General features: G+C 41.5%; 1 protein-coding gene across 6 annotated transcripts in view; it reads right to left on the reverse strand.

Moving 5' to 3' along the window:
* Nucleotides 1-17,670, reverse strand: part of LOC308525966 (uncharacterized protein) — a 627,300-nt gene that overhangs the window by 70,677 nt on the left and 538,953 nt on the right. For 3 of the 6 annotated variants that reach the window (XR_013996501.1, XR_013996502.1, XR_013996503.1), the window contains 2 exons: nucleotides 6,120-6,246; nucleotides 3,284-4,658 (listed from right to left, as the gene is read on the reverse strand). Coding sequence is in view for 2 of the 6 variants with exons in the window: in XM_081100858.1 (XP_080956984.1) it covers nucleotides 6,120-6,126 (7 nt within the window). In the remaining 4 variants the exon portion in view is untranslated. Of the gene's footprint in view, nucleotides 1-3,283; nucleotides 4,659-5,824; nucleotides 6,247-17,670 lie in introns of those variants that run through there. The other 3 variants (XM_081100858.1, XM_081100859.1, XR_013996500.1) reach the window with 2 other exon arrangements.

The raw sequence follows: 17,670 nt of genomic DNA on the forward strand, positions 1-17,670 counted from the left end.
ACAGAGAGGTTAAATGATATGTCCTCAAGACACACAGCTAATTGGTGAAAAGTTGTGGTCTAGAATGCAGATCCCTTGACACAGATCCCATATTTTTTTCTACTTCCTGCTGCCTCTGTTAGGGAAAAAATAAAAGGATAATCTTCAATTTGGACTCCCCCCCCCCCCATATTATTTTAAGTGCCATAAAAGATTATAGTATAATCTATATTATGCTGTGATTAGGAGAAGTGTAATTTCCAGCATCATAAAAAGTTCTGTGGAAGATCTGCTCAGGCAGGATTAACACTGGTGTAAACATGGGATCAGGTAAGTAGGGGACAACCAAGTTGAGCTAAAGCCAGTGCGGAGACTTCAGCCATGAAAGTATGGGAGTGACCAAGGTGAAATGAACTACCCCCACCCCACATTTGCTTTGTCATTAGGATCCTCAAGTAGCCATCCCTCCTTAGTCCAGAGCTTTTGCTCACTCCCTTGACTCATCTGACTTTAAACTTGTCTCTGCTCTGTGTTAAGAGAGGACCAGTGGCCTGTCCTCCAGTGTTACATATGTACCTAGTAAAGTGGCCTGTTGCTGACAAGGACTTAATCCACTAGCTCAGGTAGGTAGGTAGTACAGAAAACAAAACAAACAAAAAAACTTGGCTAGTTAACCAAAAAATTGGATTCCAGGAACATTTCTGCTTTTAGCTAACCATGTGGATTTGAGATTATGCAGTCAGTCTACACATTTGTATCAAAAGGGGGTTAGAATAAAAAAATGCTTTCCATCCAAGGAACACTGGGGGTCTCTGAGAGGGGCCTCTGTGGCTTTATCAGTGGAGATATCAGGTTGGACGTCCATACCTACCAACCTGACTTCAACCAAAACTGTTCTAGTTTAATCTGCATCAGTATCTTGCATAATACTTAATCAGGAAAATAGGAATAAATTCTGTTTTAAAGTAACAGTAATACAAACAGACAAAATAATGTTGGGAATCCACTGGAGTAGCTCATCTCTAAGGTGCCTACTGAGCCCTTCAATCTATAAGACATTTAGGGCAGACTGGGCCTGACAGTGCATTTCTGATCATACCAGGTAGACCTGACCTGTCTAGGGTTAATCACTTTGGTGAAGGTTCCTACCACAGAAATTCTTGGAGAAGCCCCTCCTTCCCTTACAGGTCCTCTAGGCCATAATGCTACCCAGGATTCTAGTTCAAATCAGAAAGTCACCAATGAAATAAATTCCTTGCAATTTTCCCTATGGCTAGACCCACCCTGACAAAGATCTGGGATCTTAGGAGGCTCTGGTTTAGCAAGTTTATTTCAATTCATTCATTGGACATAAATTATATGCTATCCATTGGCTTGGTCATGTTCTGCTTTTGGGTTGAGATTTATTATCTTGTACTTGTTTATTTTTGGTTTGTTTTGTTTTCCACACTTAACCCCAAAACTGTAGCCCTGTATCTCCGTAGAATAAGAAAACTTAGGGACCAATTGCCTTTTTTTCCTTATATGTTTCCATTGAATTCTTCCAACCTTTATTTATCACCAATTGAACATCCATTACCAAACTAGGTGCAAGAATAAATAGAAGAAAGGTTTAAAAATAGGATTCCTATCTTTAAGGATTTGGAGTGTATCTGAGAGAAAAACCTTCCCCACACAACACCAGCAGGTAACAAAGGAAGAGTACTAAATTAGCTACAACCACCTGCCAAAGGTAAACACTAAATTTGCTTGGCAGGATGGAAAGGGTGCGATTGGGACAAGCTGGAGTTGTCAGAGGTTTGGCCTGTCTGTTGAAGGGCTAAAAGGATTTGGACACAAAGAGAGAATGATTTCTTAAGGGAAAAGGAAGAAAGTAGAAGATAAGCCCCAAGGACCAGTTGCTTTGGGGTGAAAGCTGGCTATGTCAGAGAGCCCAGACACCCACCTCTGCCACCTCCTTGGTGGAGGTTGCTGGTCAAGTGACTTACCTGCTCTGGATCTTAACCAATAATCTTCCAATGGATTTCCAGTTCCTGGGTTCATATTTATCTCAAAGGCACATTTCTACAAGTGTTTAATGCTTGCCACATGCTTAGTGCTCCCTACCTGTGTGAGAGCCACACATTATCCTGTATAATAAAAGGCTAATATGCAAATCGACCGAGCAGCAAAATGACCGGTCGCTGTTACATGCACTGACCACCAACGGGCAGACGCTCCCCCACAGGGGGAGCGCCGCTCAGCCAGAATCCGGGCTCACAGCTGGCAAGCACAGTGGCAATTGCAGGAGCCTCTCCCACCTCTGCATCAGTGCTAAAGATGTCTGACTGCCAACTTAGGCCCACTCCCTGTGGGGAAGGGCCTAAGCAGCAGTCAGACATCCTCCAAGGGCTCCTGAACTGTGAGAGGGTGCAGGCTGGGCTGAGAGACCCCCCGAGTGCACGAATTTTGTGCACCAGGCCTCTAGTTATTAACATAATCATCATTTACCACCTGCTTGTCTCACTTGAACCCATTACTCATGCCATCCCTCTCCCTAAAGGAGTTTTTCACCATCTCCCAGGTTTCAGATACTTGCTCTTTGGAAGGCAAATTTATTAAATGTTAAGTTTTTTGGTTTTTTAAAAAATATTTTTATTGATTTTTTACAGAGAGGAAGGGAGAGGGATAAAGAGTTAGAAACATTGATGAGAGAGAAACATTGATCAGCTGCCTCCTGCACACTCCCTATTGGGTATGTACCCGCAACCAAGGTACAAGCCCTTGATCGGAATTGAACCTGCAACCCCTGAGTCCGCAAGCCGATGCTCTATCCACTGAGCCAAACCGGTTAGGGCTTAAATGTTAAGTTTTAAAGTGACCATCTCCACATGTTTGAGGAAACTTGAAATGGAAAAACTGATATTATATTGGGATTCCTCAATAAGACTCCTTATTTTTCAGAAGTCCAGGGTGGTGGCAGGTGGGTGAGTGCCCTCTCAAAGGCAGTAAGAGGAAAGAGCCTACTGAGTGGCTAAGGGAACACAAGAGCCAAACTATCTTTCAGAGGTGGGGGCTACGCACATGTGAAAAATCTTCCCCATTTTCTTATTTCTCCCATGACCTCCTTTTCCTAAGGCAGCAATGATAATCTGGGAATAAATTCACATTTTCTAAGGGAGAAATACTGCCAGGCTTGTTAATCTCATGCAGATGTGATGTTACGTTTACCATGTTGTAATATGGCTTCTTAAAGAACAAGTCGGAAGGAAGGGGGGAAAAGAAGCCCACCAAAAAACAACAACAAATATTCGCCAACCCATATGGTCAGTAATTGCTGTTTAATAGTCCTCCTATTACAAACCTAAGAGGCAGCAGTCTGAATTACCAGTAGAGTATTAATAAACAGGAATGAGTTAATAGTGCATAAAGACCTTCTAGTGGAACAGTGGGGGAGTTGAATATTCTTTTCTCCAGTCAGCTGTAAGTAATTACTGCATGGTGTGCTTCTGACTATTACCATAACAGAGCAATTGGACGTGAAGAATGGATAATAGTACGGACATGGAGGTATTTTTAGAATATCAGCAGTGAAGCAGGTAACCGGCCTGCTCCAGTAGAAACCTTTAAATAAGTTTCGAAGACTTTTTTTTTTTTTCCTTCTTCCTTATGACATTTAGCCAGGGTAGAATTTTAAAAAGATCAATCTAATAAATTATTTAAAATAACTTTACAAAGAGGATGCCTGTGATATGTAAATAAGAAGTCAAGAAGGGAGGAAGGAGAAGCCTAAAAAGCCCAGGCGGACAGGAGGCTTCTCGCCGACGTTACTGTAACTACATAATCACAGGTTCCTTCCTGCCCCTCTGAGAGTACAGCCGGGTTGCCTGCCTGCTCGGCTGGCTCCCACTGGCTGCTCAGGTGAAAGGGAAAATATTCAAATCAGAGCTGTAACTATGATTGCTGGAGTTGTGGGTTTTCTAAAATTGAGTTAGTCATCCTCGGTGATTTAATGATGCATATCATTTATTTTAAAATATTATTACAGAGGCATTGACTGAGCTGCGGCGCCTTCGCAGGACTGTCCATTATGCGATGCGGCCGGGTATGTCGCGGGCGGCCCAGGGCTGAGGTATTGTCTGACGGCACAACACATGTTCTCAGAGGCAAATAGCTTGCCACTTTGATTCAGAAAGCAGTAATTTTGCAAATGCACACAAATATCATTTAAGGAATATTTGGAGAGGGGAAAAAAAAATGTTTCAGGGTATATAGGTCCTTCTCCTGCCTCCGGGCTGCACGGGCCGATGCTGATTTTTCAATTTGCAGGTTTGTTAAGCATCATGGAATGTTTTGGTTCTCAATCAAGAATATTCTTCCCAAGTGGTTCCGAAGTCCTACGCTTGAAAATAAACGTGTGTCCTCTTTGCCTCCTAGCAGCATGTGTTCCAACATACAATGGCGCACAGGCCCCAGCAAAGCAATGCCTTGGATTGAGCCGTCCTATAGGTTTTTAACCCATCATTCTCCTGGGCAGGGACCAGGCTCACCTCTGCGGGCAGTAAAGGCAGCTGGCGTCCACCAGGGGTGGGTAGGAGCGAGGACCCAAGTGCTCCTCCTGGCAGGATTCCTGCCCTCCCTGTGGCACGGGAGCTGAGCAGGGGCTGAGCTGCCTCAGTGTGAGTAACCTCAGGTCCCACCTGAAACAAAGAGGCGCAGCCCATGAGACAGCTGGCGGTGCTGAGCTGATCTCTGCTCACTGTTTTGAAGTCCTCTGACAAACCAGTGTGTGTGAGTGAACGCTGTCACGTTTATTTCTCCTGAAAACCCACATCATTGTGTCTGAGGTCTGCCGCCAGCATATTTAGATTCATTTGGACACGGCACCCTTTGTTTTGCTAAAAGATGCTGCAGTGAAGATTGACAGATGTATATTTCACCTGTGTAGCTGGTCATTCTCAATAGAAGGCAAGGGCACACCTGTTCAGGTGTTACTGGGGCCCAAGGAGATCAGCTTTTCCACGTCACTGGGTTTGATTTATTTTCTCCATGTGTTTAAAAACAGAATAGTTCTGTTTTCCTGAAGTCTACAGAATGAGGAGGACAAATGAAACTCTGGCTAATTAAATGCCAATTTTTAACAAAGTGTTTCACATAGAGCAAAGAACACTGGTCATTTCTAGAAAGTGATCGAGACCTCATGACTTAGGGCATCTCAGTATTCAGCATCTTTGTGTTTCTAATTTAGTGAAATTTGGAAGCACTTATCACTGACTTTGTATGTGATTGCACTGGTTGTGGTCATGAGTAAGTCCCATCAAAACTTATTCTACAGCCTGATTAATCATGAACTTCCCTAGGGTGCAGGCTATCCCTCTGGGGATTATATCCAGAGTTGCCTCTCCATTTGTAGCACCAGCAAAGATTTTCCCAGAAAAGATATCACCAACAATCAGAGCTGGTGCTATTTTAGATCTAGAAAACCCTCTAGGGATCAAAAGAATAAGAGGTTTTTCCCAAGAGTGAGACTAAGGGGGGAAAGAAGGCTCCAATGCCTTTATATTTCCATTTAGCTCTAAGGAGCCCAGGGGGAAAGAAATACCTGAAATTATTAAGAAACCAAGAAGTTTCAGAGGCCACCATTTCATCTCTTCAGTATTTCAGCGGGTACCTCTCTAGTCAAGAATTGTTAGTATTTTCTAGTGCTCACATTGAAACAATTTAGCAGGCCAACACACCATTAAGAACCAGCGAAAAGCTAAATTATTTAGAATTGATCATACAACTCAATTTGTATAAAACTTTCCAGACTGGTTGAATTTAGCTACTCTACTTAGGGGTTATCAGGACAACCATTAGAACTCACCAAAAGTGTTTTTTCCGTGTTTGACAAATAATCCACTTGTCCTTGGCACTGCTTGGTTCCAACTGGAAGGCCTTCAGCCTCAGGGTACACGTCATCTCCAAGAAACTATGCTTAATAGCTTCTCAGGCATTCTCTAAGCACTACTCTGCATTTTCTTCAGAGCATGTATACTAGTTGATATTTTCTTGTTTTCATGTGCTTAAGTTGAACTGTTCTCGATTTTTGATTCCTTCCCTGCTATATTATACATGTCATATGACAAGTAACTATGGGTAGAAAATAATCGCATCCTTACCCCCCATGGATGTTAGGCTTATCCATGTGACCTGCACTGGTTTTCAAAATGTTGGCGAGGTATGAGGCAAACAGAGACTTTAAATAGGTTGTGTGTCTTGTTTGTGTCCTCGTGCTCCAGATATCCCCTATAAGAGAAAAAATATTTTGTAAGTCGTCACTTTTTGAAGAAGAAATGAAGAGGATCTTAGAACAAAACTTATTCTAATCAGAACCAAGTTTCCCCATGACCTGAAGGAGTGCTATTTCAGCCTACCCATGGGACTGTTAGCAAGAAAACAAACACTTGTTTGAGACTCTGAGATTTGGGCTAGGGTGTGAAGCTTTTCATTCATTGTAATTGTGCCAATTGCTAATTAATTTAGAAATTACACCAGAAATGGACTTCGCCTGTCAACAAACTTCGAATATGTGTCATTTGGTTTGGGTTCACAAAGCAAGTAGAAAGAAACTCTAAAAAAATGTAATGAGAAGTTGGAACAATGACAACCCGTATTATATAGTAATAAAACATAAAACTATTGTCTGTATTAACCCAGAAGGCAAAAAATGTACTAAGTGTGCTTCTAGCATTGGGCTGAGAAGCTTAAGGGAAAATATTCATAGTATGAGTTGGCTGCTATTATCTGCATGTGATAAGTTACTACACGAAATAGATGAACTTGGCAAAAATTGACTGGTTTGCAAGCAGGATTGAGGGGAAATGAGAGAACCCAGAAATTCTGAAAGTTGTTAGTTTGAAAATTAAACCACTTCTCTATATCTATGGATGGTTGACCTTAGGGTGTTGCCATAAAGACCAAATAAAGTGGTTGTCACACACTTCGTTAAGACCTCTGAAAAGATTAAGGAGATAGTACAACTTACAGATGACTAATACATGCAAAGTACCTACACTTATTTCTAGAAAGAAGCATATGTCTAAAAGAATTGTGGGGAAGACATCTGGCACATGTAGTTGGCTGGAAAATACATAGAAAATCCACAAAGTTTTTGAGAGCGTTGCATTGGAAAACTTGACACCAGCCTAGATTTAAAAAGGCTATGTGTGTTTGAGATATATAAAGGCCCCCAAAATTTTACAGGCAGGAAGCAGCTACCAAGAAGAGAATACTAGTATTCTTCAGTATTCATCACAAAAGCCAAAAATGAAAAAAGGAGTTCCAAGAGCAGAGCAAAGAGAAAATTGATGGTCAGCTTTCAGGTGCTGAACCTGTATATCAACCTTTTTGTTGGGAATCTGGAAAAATGTGCTCAAGAGAATTTCAAAATTTCTATAGACCAGTGACTTCTATGTTTTTGTCATGTTTTTATTTGTTTGTTTGCTTGCTTGCTTGTTAGTGCAACTGCTTAATTTGTTTATTCTGTCCCTATTCCAACATTGTATATTAGATGTGTGGGGGACAGATAATGTATCTTTCAGTTCAAAGATGTCCAGATCAAGAGCGGTTCCATCTAGACCTACTCATGAGATCCTGGACTTAGAACCTGATGGGTGAGACTTTGTGGGGTTTTGAAATCACAATAAGTATGTTCCATATACAAAAGGATTCTGGACAATCATGAACAAGAGGGCAGACTGTGGTAGATAAAGTGAATTATTATTATTTTCAGTTCCTTATTTCCTAACTATAAAATTATACATTCACACTTTTTTCCATATAACTTGCAGTTCTTCCCCCATGAATGAAAAATATTTATTTTATCCATTCATGTTGGGCTTGCCATGTGACTCGTCTTTGTTAATGAAACGTGGAGGGATAAAGACACATTTGTAATACCTTAATCAATAAAAAGTTCAAAAAAAGAAAGAAATGTGTCTGAAGCAGTTTTAGGCTTGCTGGCATGATCAGGCTTGGTCTCCGCACCCCTGCCATTCCCCGTGAGGAGATCATGCCTCCAGATAACTGCTGGTACAGGGAGAACCAAAGAGGCAAGTGGAATAGATCTGATCCCAATTGACATTTTTGAGCCAAGATAAGCTAAACCATGCTAAGACCAGTCACCTTCCAGTTGACCCATAGAACTACTATAGAGACAATGAAGGTTTGGTCCTTCCGTTTAGAGCTTTAGAGTTATTTGTTTCACAGCATTACTGTAAAATAAATGCTGACTGATGGAGTTTATTGTCTTCCCCCATGGGAATGTAAGCTGTTCGAAAATGGAATATTTTCTATCATGTTCATGTATGTATTTCAGTGGAAAGAAACATTCTAAGCACAATAAATATTTTAAAATAAAAAATTAAAAATAAAATATATATAGTAAACTACTAATTAACATTGTCTATTAGAACCCTGCTTCACAGTGGGCAAAGAATGGCATACCTATAGGAAAATAAGCCATTTGAACTTTTCCATAAGAAAGTATTAGAGATCTCCTTGAGTGGTGTTATGAATGTCTGATATAGAGATAGCTGTAGAGACTAGAATAGGTAATTCAGTTGAAGAAATAGAACTATTATGAGACAACGTCCAGTTGTCCTTATATCTGCAGCTCCAGCACAAAGTGGATTCCCATTCATGTATGTTCAAATGCATTGACCCTGATTGCTCAGAGAAGCTTTCACACCCCACTTGGCCTTTAGCTATGGACTATATTAGTAGGGCATCAGCAAATGCAGGCCTCTGCTTCTTTCTTCGTCTGCTGAACACTAACATGGGAGGCGCTTGGTTGTGCCTTTGTGGTCATCCTTGGAGAACCTGGTATTCTCTTCACTTCCTTCAGATAAATAGGCAGGAATGCTAAACTACTCTTAGCAGAACTTGTTTTTAAGCCTTCTACATTCTCCAAATCAACCCACTTTACGCTCTTATTCTTTTTTAGTAATCATTTTCTTCAGCCCAAAGATCCGACCCTTAATTTAAGGCAGTAATTCCACTGAACAGGTTAGCTCCTATCTGCTGTTGCCCAGCTCCTGCCACTTACTCTGGTGCTAAATTCTGAGCACATAACTTTTGAGGTAGACAGTTCTTGCTCCCAAGGTGTCTTTTAGAGAAGAGCAATGTATTTTAAATCAACACAGTCTGATTATGTTACTTTAAAATAAATTCTACAACTGAACAATACATCATGGGAACCCCAAAACAGGGCATCTAAATGACACTGAGGGACAGCAAAGAATGAAATTTGAGACAGTAAAGAAAGAAGGGGGGGAATAATGTGAGTGAAAGTCCCCAAAATTTGTTTTATGTTTATACCCACTATAAAAAATAAATAAATAAATATCCGTGTATCCCTGAAAAAAAAAATTATATGGATGAGCAGATATATACTCTACTACTAATGGGAAAGGCAAAAAGAATTTGTAGAGACCTCAAAACTCTTCCTCAAAGTATGCTGTGCATACCCTCCCACGTCTCGAGAAAAGTGGTGAATTAACAAGGAAGCACAACACAGCAATTAATGCCGCCAAGGAGAAAAGCAGAGCCTAATGACTGAAACAGTGTGTCCACTTGTTGAAAGCGCCTTTCATTCTGAAAGAGAGAAATTAAAAAGCAAGTGAAGGAAGTCTAAAACGTAAAAACAAGACCAAACTGGAGAGTACAGGAAGAAACAGGATGGGGTCTGGTCTGCCACAGCGAGGGTGTGGCAGGACAAGGGGTCAGCCGAGTCTGTAGAAACTAAACTCAAAACAAATCCTTGTAGGTGATTGATTAGAAGAGATAAGGTGCCCTGGGGGCCAGGGTTCAAGAGTTTACGTGGTCGATTTAAAAGTTTTCTGACTTAGTAGAGGGCATTTTTTGAAGATAGCTGAAACGTATTCAATAAAATTTGTTAAGTAAATGCATATCCCCAAAAGTGTTTGTTTTAGGTCCACTTTCTATTTTTAAAATCTCTCATATTTGTGGGAACTAAATCGTGCCTAGGACATGTAAAAGTCTCTTACGATATTTACCTTCCCTTCTCTTTTTTTCTCTCCACTCCAACTGCTCCCCCGACCCCTGACCCACCCTAGAAGGAGATTCAGTCAGTTTTCTGATAGCAAATCTTATTCCAACAGTTCCTGAAAAGAACTTTCTTCTCACGCATGTGTGTCCTTTTAGATGAAGCCAATTGGAGTAGGAGAACCTGTAACCTCCCAGAAAACATTTCTTTCAAGGGACACACTGATAGGAAGTCTGCCACATATCTTTATTAACTGAGAGACAAGAGGTAGAAATTTATAAAAAAGAATTCCCTCCCAACCACAAATTCTAATACACATACTGTAAATGCACAGTTCTTCTGACAAAAGCAAAGGAAAATCAAAGAATGATGTAAATAGGCTGATGCCTCTTCCTTCTTTTTAAATTCTTTCATCATCACCAACACATTTTATATTTATTATTTACCATTGTCTTCCTTTACATATTTTTTTATCGACAGCGCAAAGAAACAAAATGTGAAACTAAATAGAGAGGGGGGAATACCTTGAAAAGACTTTGCCTAGTTAACAATAGCTCTTGTATGTTTACATATATGGTTGCATGTGGCCTTCCTAACAGCTTGGGTAGGGTAGGGCAGGGAAGGGAGGTAGCCCATCAGGATGGTTTTTTTAGTCATAAACGCCTGGCACTTGGGTGGAATCACGTTCATTAGCCGTAAGACCTTCCACAGGTTAGTTAATATCACTGAGGCTCAATTTCCATCATTTGCAAAACAGGTATATAGCCCTACCTCGTGGTTTAAATGAGAGAGAATAAAGGCCTTGGTATGTAGGACTAAATCAACGTCTAGAAATACCAGCTAGAGTTAGTATTGCAAAGGTGTTAGAATCCCCCCCCCCCCCACCGCCTGACAGCTGATGCGTCCAGAAGCATGACTGACCATGCTGCTGACCACACAGAAGGAAAACCGTCTCTTTTACCTTTTAATACGCAGAGGCAACCTGTCTGTGTTTGGCACTTCTAACAAGAAAAATAAAATAAAATAAAAATCCATTAGCAAAATATGTAGTGATGTCATTCCAACTAAATTATTAAATATCTTTTTTAATGAGTATGTCAATTTAGTTACAATCTTTCAAAAATGCAGTGAAGTCAGTCTGAGCGTAGGCAAAGCCCTGAAAGGTCAGGCTCCATCTACAGGGTGGCCCACTGCAGTCTCTCCCCCACCCCTTGCCAGCCAGCTCTAGCCTTGATGACACAATTAAACGGCTATAAAGTTCCATAATTCTTGCTTCTTTGATTAACTGGAAGAAAGCCTCTCATCTTCTCAATGTTGAAGATTCGGCTGTTTCACTTTGCACAAGTTTCAAAAGCCTAATGTTCAAACTCCCTAACAACTGTAAAGAGTGCTATTTAAAAAAAAAAAATTAAATAAGTGAGGATTTGGATATGCAAACTTTCAATCAACTATGCAAGTTGGTTCTCTATATCTTACTGTTTGCTGGTTTTCACCAAAAATTGTCCTAGATGACAGCCATGAAGTTAGCAGAAGCCAATATTACTGAATCAAATGAGTCCCTTGAGATTCATATTGGACTCAAGTGGTCCAGCTCTTCCTCAGAGGCTTGCCGCCTTGATGAAGGAAAAGCGTGAATTTCGGACAAGACACAAAATACATATTGCCACTTTTACCAAAGTTTCTTGACACCTCTTCCTTTTTTCCTTTGACCTGCCATCCATTCAATAAAAATTGAATTAATTTATGTTAAATTAATTCCATTAATTCAGGCAGAAATTGAAATGATCTCAATTAGAGGCATCATGGGGGATGACCACATAAAAGGAACCCAATGGTGCCACTTAGGAAGGAAGAGGTAGATGGAGAATGTATATTCTATCATTCTCATTTCTCATTTTTCTGTGGCAGGGGCATGACCCAGAAATACCTTTATGTCCAAGAGAAGACTCTGGGGTTAGGGGGGCTGAGTTGAGCAGAGGGGGCTGAGCACGGGGACAACGAGCCTTCTCAGCAGACACTCTGGGGGGACTTCTAGGACAGGGGCTGGTGACACTTATGGCAGAAACTCAAAACCATCAGTAAAAGCTGACATGAGTCAGCGGCATCTGGGGTTTTAGTGAGAGAACTGACCAAACAATAGGAGAGCAGGTGCTATTGGCACCGGTGGGGCGAAGAGCAGCCAGGTAGCAGAGAGATCTTGCTATAGAGATCTGCAGGGTCAGAGACAGGACAGACCCTCAAGCACCCCAATTCCTCTGCTTCCAAGGAGACAGAGCAAGTCCCTCAGCAGGGATGTCCCTTAGGGTGGAGAAGGCGGGGCACAAATATCTGCTCTGAGGTGTCACCCTCTCTTGGCACATCATGTGCACTGGCCCAGGCCTTGTTGGTCTAGAGCAGCGGTTCTCAACCTGTGGGTCGCGACCCCTTTGGGGTTCGAACGGCCCTTTCACAGGGGTCGCCTAAGACCATCAGAAAACACATATATAATTACATATTGTTTTTGTGATTCATCACTATGCTTTAATTATGTTCAATTTGAAACAATGAAATTGGGGGTCACCACAACATGAGGAACTGTATTAAAGGGTCGCGGCATTAGGAAGGTTGGGAACCACAGGTCGGGAGGGTGGGAGGTTTTCTGACATTGGTCATCTCAGAAGAGTGACTTTTTATAATTTTGCCTTTTTTATAATTCATTATAAGTTGAAGTCTGTGTTCGCTCCAATCCTGTCTTTGATGACATAGAAATCATTTTGAGGAAAAGAAAAAAAGTAGAGGTTGGAGAACGATCTGAAAGACTGAGCATTTTCCTAAAGAGACTTGTTTTTTGAAAGAAGACTCTATAAACCAGGGGTCCTCAAACTTTTTAAACAGGGGGCCAGTTCACTGTCCCTCAGACCGTTGGAGGGCCGGACTATAGTTTAAAAAAAATTTATGAACAAATTCCTATGCACACTGCACATATCTTATTTTGAAGTAAAAAAACAAAACGGGAACAAATACAATATTCGTATTTGCATGTGGCCTGCGGGCCGTAGTTTGAGGAGCCCTGCTATACACCATCATGTTTTGAATAGAATGAATGTTAAAATGAAAGGAGACTTACACACCAGAGGTGACTGAAATATTGTTAATGGATTATAAGTTGTTGTATTTTGCCATTCAGTGAAGTGGAATTCCATGGGCCAGATCAGTGCTTTTAGAAATTAGAAGGCAACATTTATTTTCTGCATATCTGAGCAGCACATGAAGAAATTTCCAACTCCATTGTATGTGTGTGCATGTATAACATAACACTAGAAGATCATACTCCAAATATAATCATAGTGTTTTTTTCTGCATAATGAAATTATAAATGTGTATATTTTTGATTTTCTACTTTTCATATCCTCTAATTTTTCTGTGATGAGTACATATTAGCTGTTTAAATTCAAAGATGCATAAATGCTATTTAAAATAATTTATTTATATCCTGTAGTTGTTGTTTTTTTGTCTAAACAACTGTTTTGAAAAACATGTGGAGTATTTTGTCAGTCATATATATATATATATATATATATATATATATATATATATATATATATACACACACACGCCTACACACACTCATAAATCCTTTCTAACTTTAATGTTTGTTTATTTTTCTGTTTTAATCCCCCGCACTTTTTTTTCAAAGATCATGTTGTATCTCCTTTTTTTCTCTTAAAGTTTCAAAATGGCCTTTGGCCAAATGCAATAAAATGTTGCCCTGACCTGACATAAAGAATGGAGTATGTATATGAAAGCACTTTGAAAACTTTAAAGGACTTTCAAAATGCATGGTGGTATTGGTGGTGGGAGGAGGGGGAGGCGGGAGGTGGGAGTGAAGGGGAAGAGATGCAAGAGGAGAAACTAGATTGTATCTTTGTGTAACATGAATGTCAAAGGTCCTTCCTAAGTAAATTTGCAAACAGAAGCAAGTGGAGGCACTGTCTGGCATCCCTGAATGCTCACAATTTTGCAAAGTTAATGTAGCAACATGGCACACCCCTTCAGGTTGACATTTTTCTGTGTTGTCCGCTGCTAAGAGCAAGAACCACTCCAATAGACAGAGGGACCTTGGAGCTACTGGTCTCAGAGGTGGGAACCCCAAGACCACCTCCTGAATCTATGTTGTTAAGGGCTGTTCTAGAGGTGAATTGTAATTAGGAAAACTCTTTAAATATGGAGACTGATTCTAGAGTTTGTTTGAGAGGGAGAACCTAGAGACCCAGAGGAAGGAGACATTCTAAGTAAGCTCTCCATATCTGGACTGCTTTAGAAGCCCTCTCCCCAGAATGAAAGTGACACCATTTATTGGCAAAGAGTCCACCTTTTCCTTCCAGGCTCCCCAGTGTGAGCCCAGGGCAGAGCAAGCATGGTGAGGAGTGCATGTTCGGACCCCAGCTCTACCACTTGGAGACGCCTGGGACAAGTCGCTTGACTTTTTTTGCCTTTAATTTCTCATTGTAAACAGGGATTGTGATAGGACCTATTTCATAGGGATCTAAAAGGCATCAATATATGTGAAGTGTGTACAATAGCATCTGGCACTTACTAAGGGCCACGTAAATGCTAACTGTTAATATTAAGAAGAAGGGAATCCTCAAGTGTATCCAGGCCACCGCAAGCCTCTAAGGTTCACAATCTGTCCCTTGAAGGAAGATAATCCTGAGAGGTTCTGTTCACTCTGAAAAAGGAATACTTCTCATAGCTCTTCATCGTTCAAGTGTGTGTGTGTGTGTGTGTGTGTGTGTGTGTGTGTGTGTGTGTGGTGGTGGTGACCTAGTTGTGCATGAACAGATAGATGCAAACCAAGCTTCTGGAATGGCTTCGGCATAAACGGGTGGGTTTGCAGAAAAAGGGTTCGGTTTGCATTGAGTTATTCATACTTTCTGGCTTAGTTGGCTCTGGGAAGACTCCACACACCTGGGTGGGGATCTGTCACACACCCACCTGGAACAGTATTCAATGCACAGGTCTTAAGCCTCGTAGAAAGCAAGCAAAGAAGATGTCTTCCCACAGAGTGAGGAGTTAATGGGCTTACTATTTCCTCACCAGCATTTTTTAAAAAATATATTTTATTGATTTTTTACAGAGAGGAAGGGAGAGGGATAGAGAGTTAGAAACATCGATGAGAGAGAAACAACGACCAGCTGCCTCCTGCACACCCCCTACTGGGGATGTGCCCGCAACCAAGATACATGCCCTTGACTGGAATCGAACCCGAGACCCTTCAGTCCGCAGGCCGATGCTCTATTCACTGAGCCATACCGGTTAGGGACCTCACCAGCATTTTTAATACTAACGGCTCTCAAAGGAGCATTGAAATGAAAGCCATGGGACCCTATAGAAAACCTAGGAAATGTGAGGAGGTATACCGGTGCTTTCACCTGGAGAGTCCTTCTCTTTCCTCCCTTTTTGGATCAAATGAGAAATTACAACTAGGGAGGAGGGAGAAGAATCCCTGGATTTACATTAAAATTTTTAAAAAACAAGAGCATTATTTGTAAGGCACCCTCACCATATCCTGGAAGGGCAACTTTTACCTGATTTCTGACTTCTTTGTGGGTTAGCCAGATCTCTGGCATTCTTAGGTAAATTAATATTCAAAGGACATTTTTTAAATCACATGATATTTTTCTAGGTAGTATTAAAAAATCGCCCTAGCCGGTTTGGCTCAGTGGATAGAGTGTATGCCTGTGGACTGAAGGGTCATGGTTTGATTCTAGTCAAGGACACATGCCTGGGTTATGGGTTTGATCCCTGGTGAGGGACATGCAGGAGGCAGCCAATCAATGATTCTCTCTCATCATTGATGTTTCTCTCTTTCTCCCTTTCCCTTCCTCTCTGAAATAATAAATAAATAAAATAAATAAATAAATAAATAAATAAATAAATGAATAAATGCCCTAACCAGTTTGGCTCAGTGGATAGAGCGTCGGCCTGCGGACTGAAGAGTCCCAGGTTCGATTCGGTCAAAGGCATGTACCTTGGTTGTGGGCACATCCCCAGTAGGGGGTGTGCAGGAGGCAGCTAATCGATGTTTCTCTCTCATTGATGTTTCTAACTCTCTATCCTTCTCCCTTCCTCTCTGTAAAAACCAATAAAATATATATTTTTTAAAAATTGATCAGTTGGCTATTACCACATCTTACACATCTCTGCCCAAAGCATTAGTCCATTTCATCATTACACACTTGGAAAAAGGTTGGAGTTAGTCCCAAGCCACACTGATCCATTTCAATTCATTCATCAAACAAGTAGTTCTGGGTATTATTCCCCCTGTTCATTCTCTTCTCTTCCCACATCTTCCATTCCCTCCCTCATCTCCTATGACGTCAATTTATTAAACATATATACTTTAATAGGCCCGAAGAAAATACAAGTATTTCAGATTTGTTTTGCGCACAGGAGGGGATGGGCCTGAATTTCTAGAGTATGGCTCAGGCCTCCACACACACATTTTCTCCCACTCCAGGGACTGCATTTCATCTTCATTCATCCAGCTAAGGAGAACAGAGGCTAATTTGGGAGCCTCTTTATGTCTGTACATATTCAGCCAGAGGGGTCAGTGCTGATTGATGCAAGGCACTCTGTCCTCCAAGAGCTCGCCAGTCCCTGCTGGTCCAGAGAGTAGCAACCAACAGTAACTCACCCGCCAGTGCCTGTGCAGTTCTGAGCCTCCAGCTAGAAACCGTCAATAAACACCAGAGGCAACGTATGTTGCCTTAGATCACTAATAAACGCCTCACACCACCACCTCAGAGCCCTCTTACAAAAATGTATTTCTCTACAGATAGATGCCGAGCCCTAGCAGCCAATTACTACAGAAATGCCTCAAAGGCTTGAAGGAGGAGGCAGGGAGACGGAGAGGCCCCTTTCCAAAGACAGAGTTATATGCTTCCTCCTAATAGGTATTGCTCCTTTCTGTCCTGTGCCTCCTCTGAGCCAGACACCCGGATTAAAGCTTCTTCTACATTATCTCATTAATTTCTCACAGTTCTGAGACTCAAAAAGCTCTAGCCCATTTCACAGATGAGGACCCAGAAGCTCACAGAGCTTAGGTAGCTTCTACTATCTGCCTCTTTACTCCCCAGGCCCCACGCAAATAGGTGTGTGATGTGTGTTACAAAAGCACCTGGGAAATTCCCGGATGCCAGGCAATGCAGACTGTTGTCTGGACCTCACAGCACTGCCACACCTCCCCTCACAGAGGAAAAATGTTCAATGGCTCGGGTTACTCCACAGACTGCCAGACACACGCCCCATTGTCTGCTGCCCATCCCCTAGACGTCAGCACTTCCAGGGCCTTCCCCTCTAAGGGCAAGTGTCAAATATCTGGCAAGTTTGTTTTGCTACCACAAAGTGTGGGTGTTCACTTTGTATAGGGCATTGTGAGGGGTTCTGAATTGGTTTAAGGGAATGGCGTATTACCTTTTAAAAAAAATGGCAAGGTCACAGTCTTCCACAGCTATTTTCAATCAGGCAACATTCAACAAAGCCAATCCCTGGGTTAAATGCTAGTGATAAAGAGCACAAACATGCTTGGTTCACAGAGTTGATGACCGCTTTCATTCTTCCTCTGCTTTACCTCTGCTTCCTAAGAAGACTCATCATGTCTTTAGACACGCCAGTCCTAGGCA

The sequence above is a fragment of the Myotis nattereri genome (assembly GCF_964212035.1).
Source record: "Myotis nattereri genome assembly, chromosome: 10".
Lineage (NCBI taxonomy): Eukaryota > Metazoa > Chordata > Mammalia > Chiroptera > Vespertilionidae > Myotis > Myotis nattereri.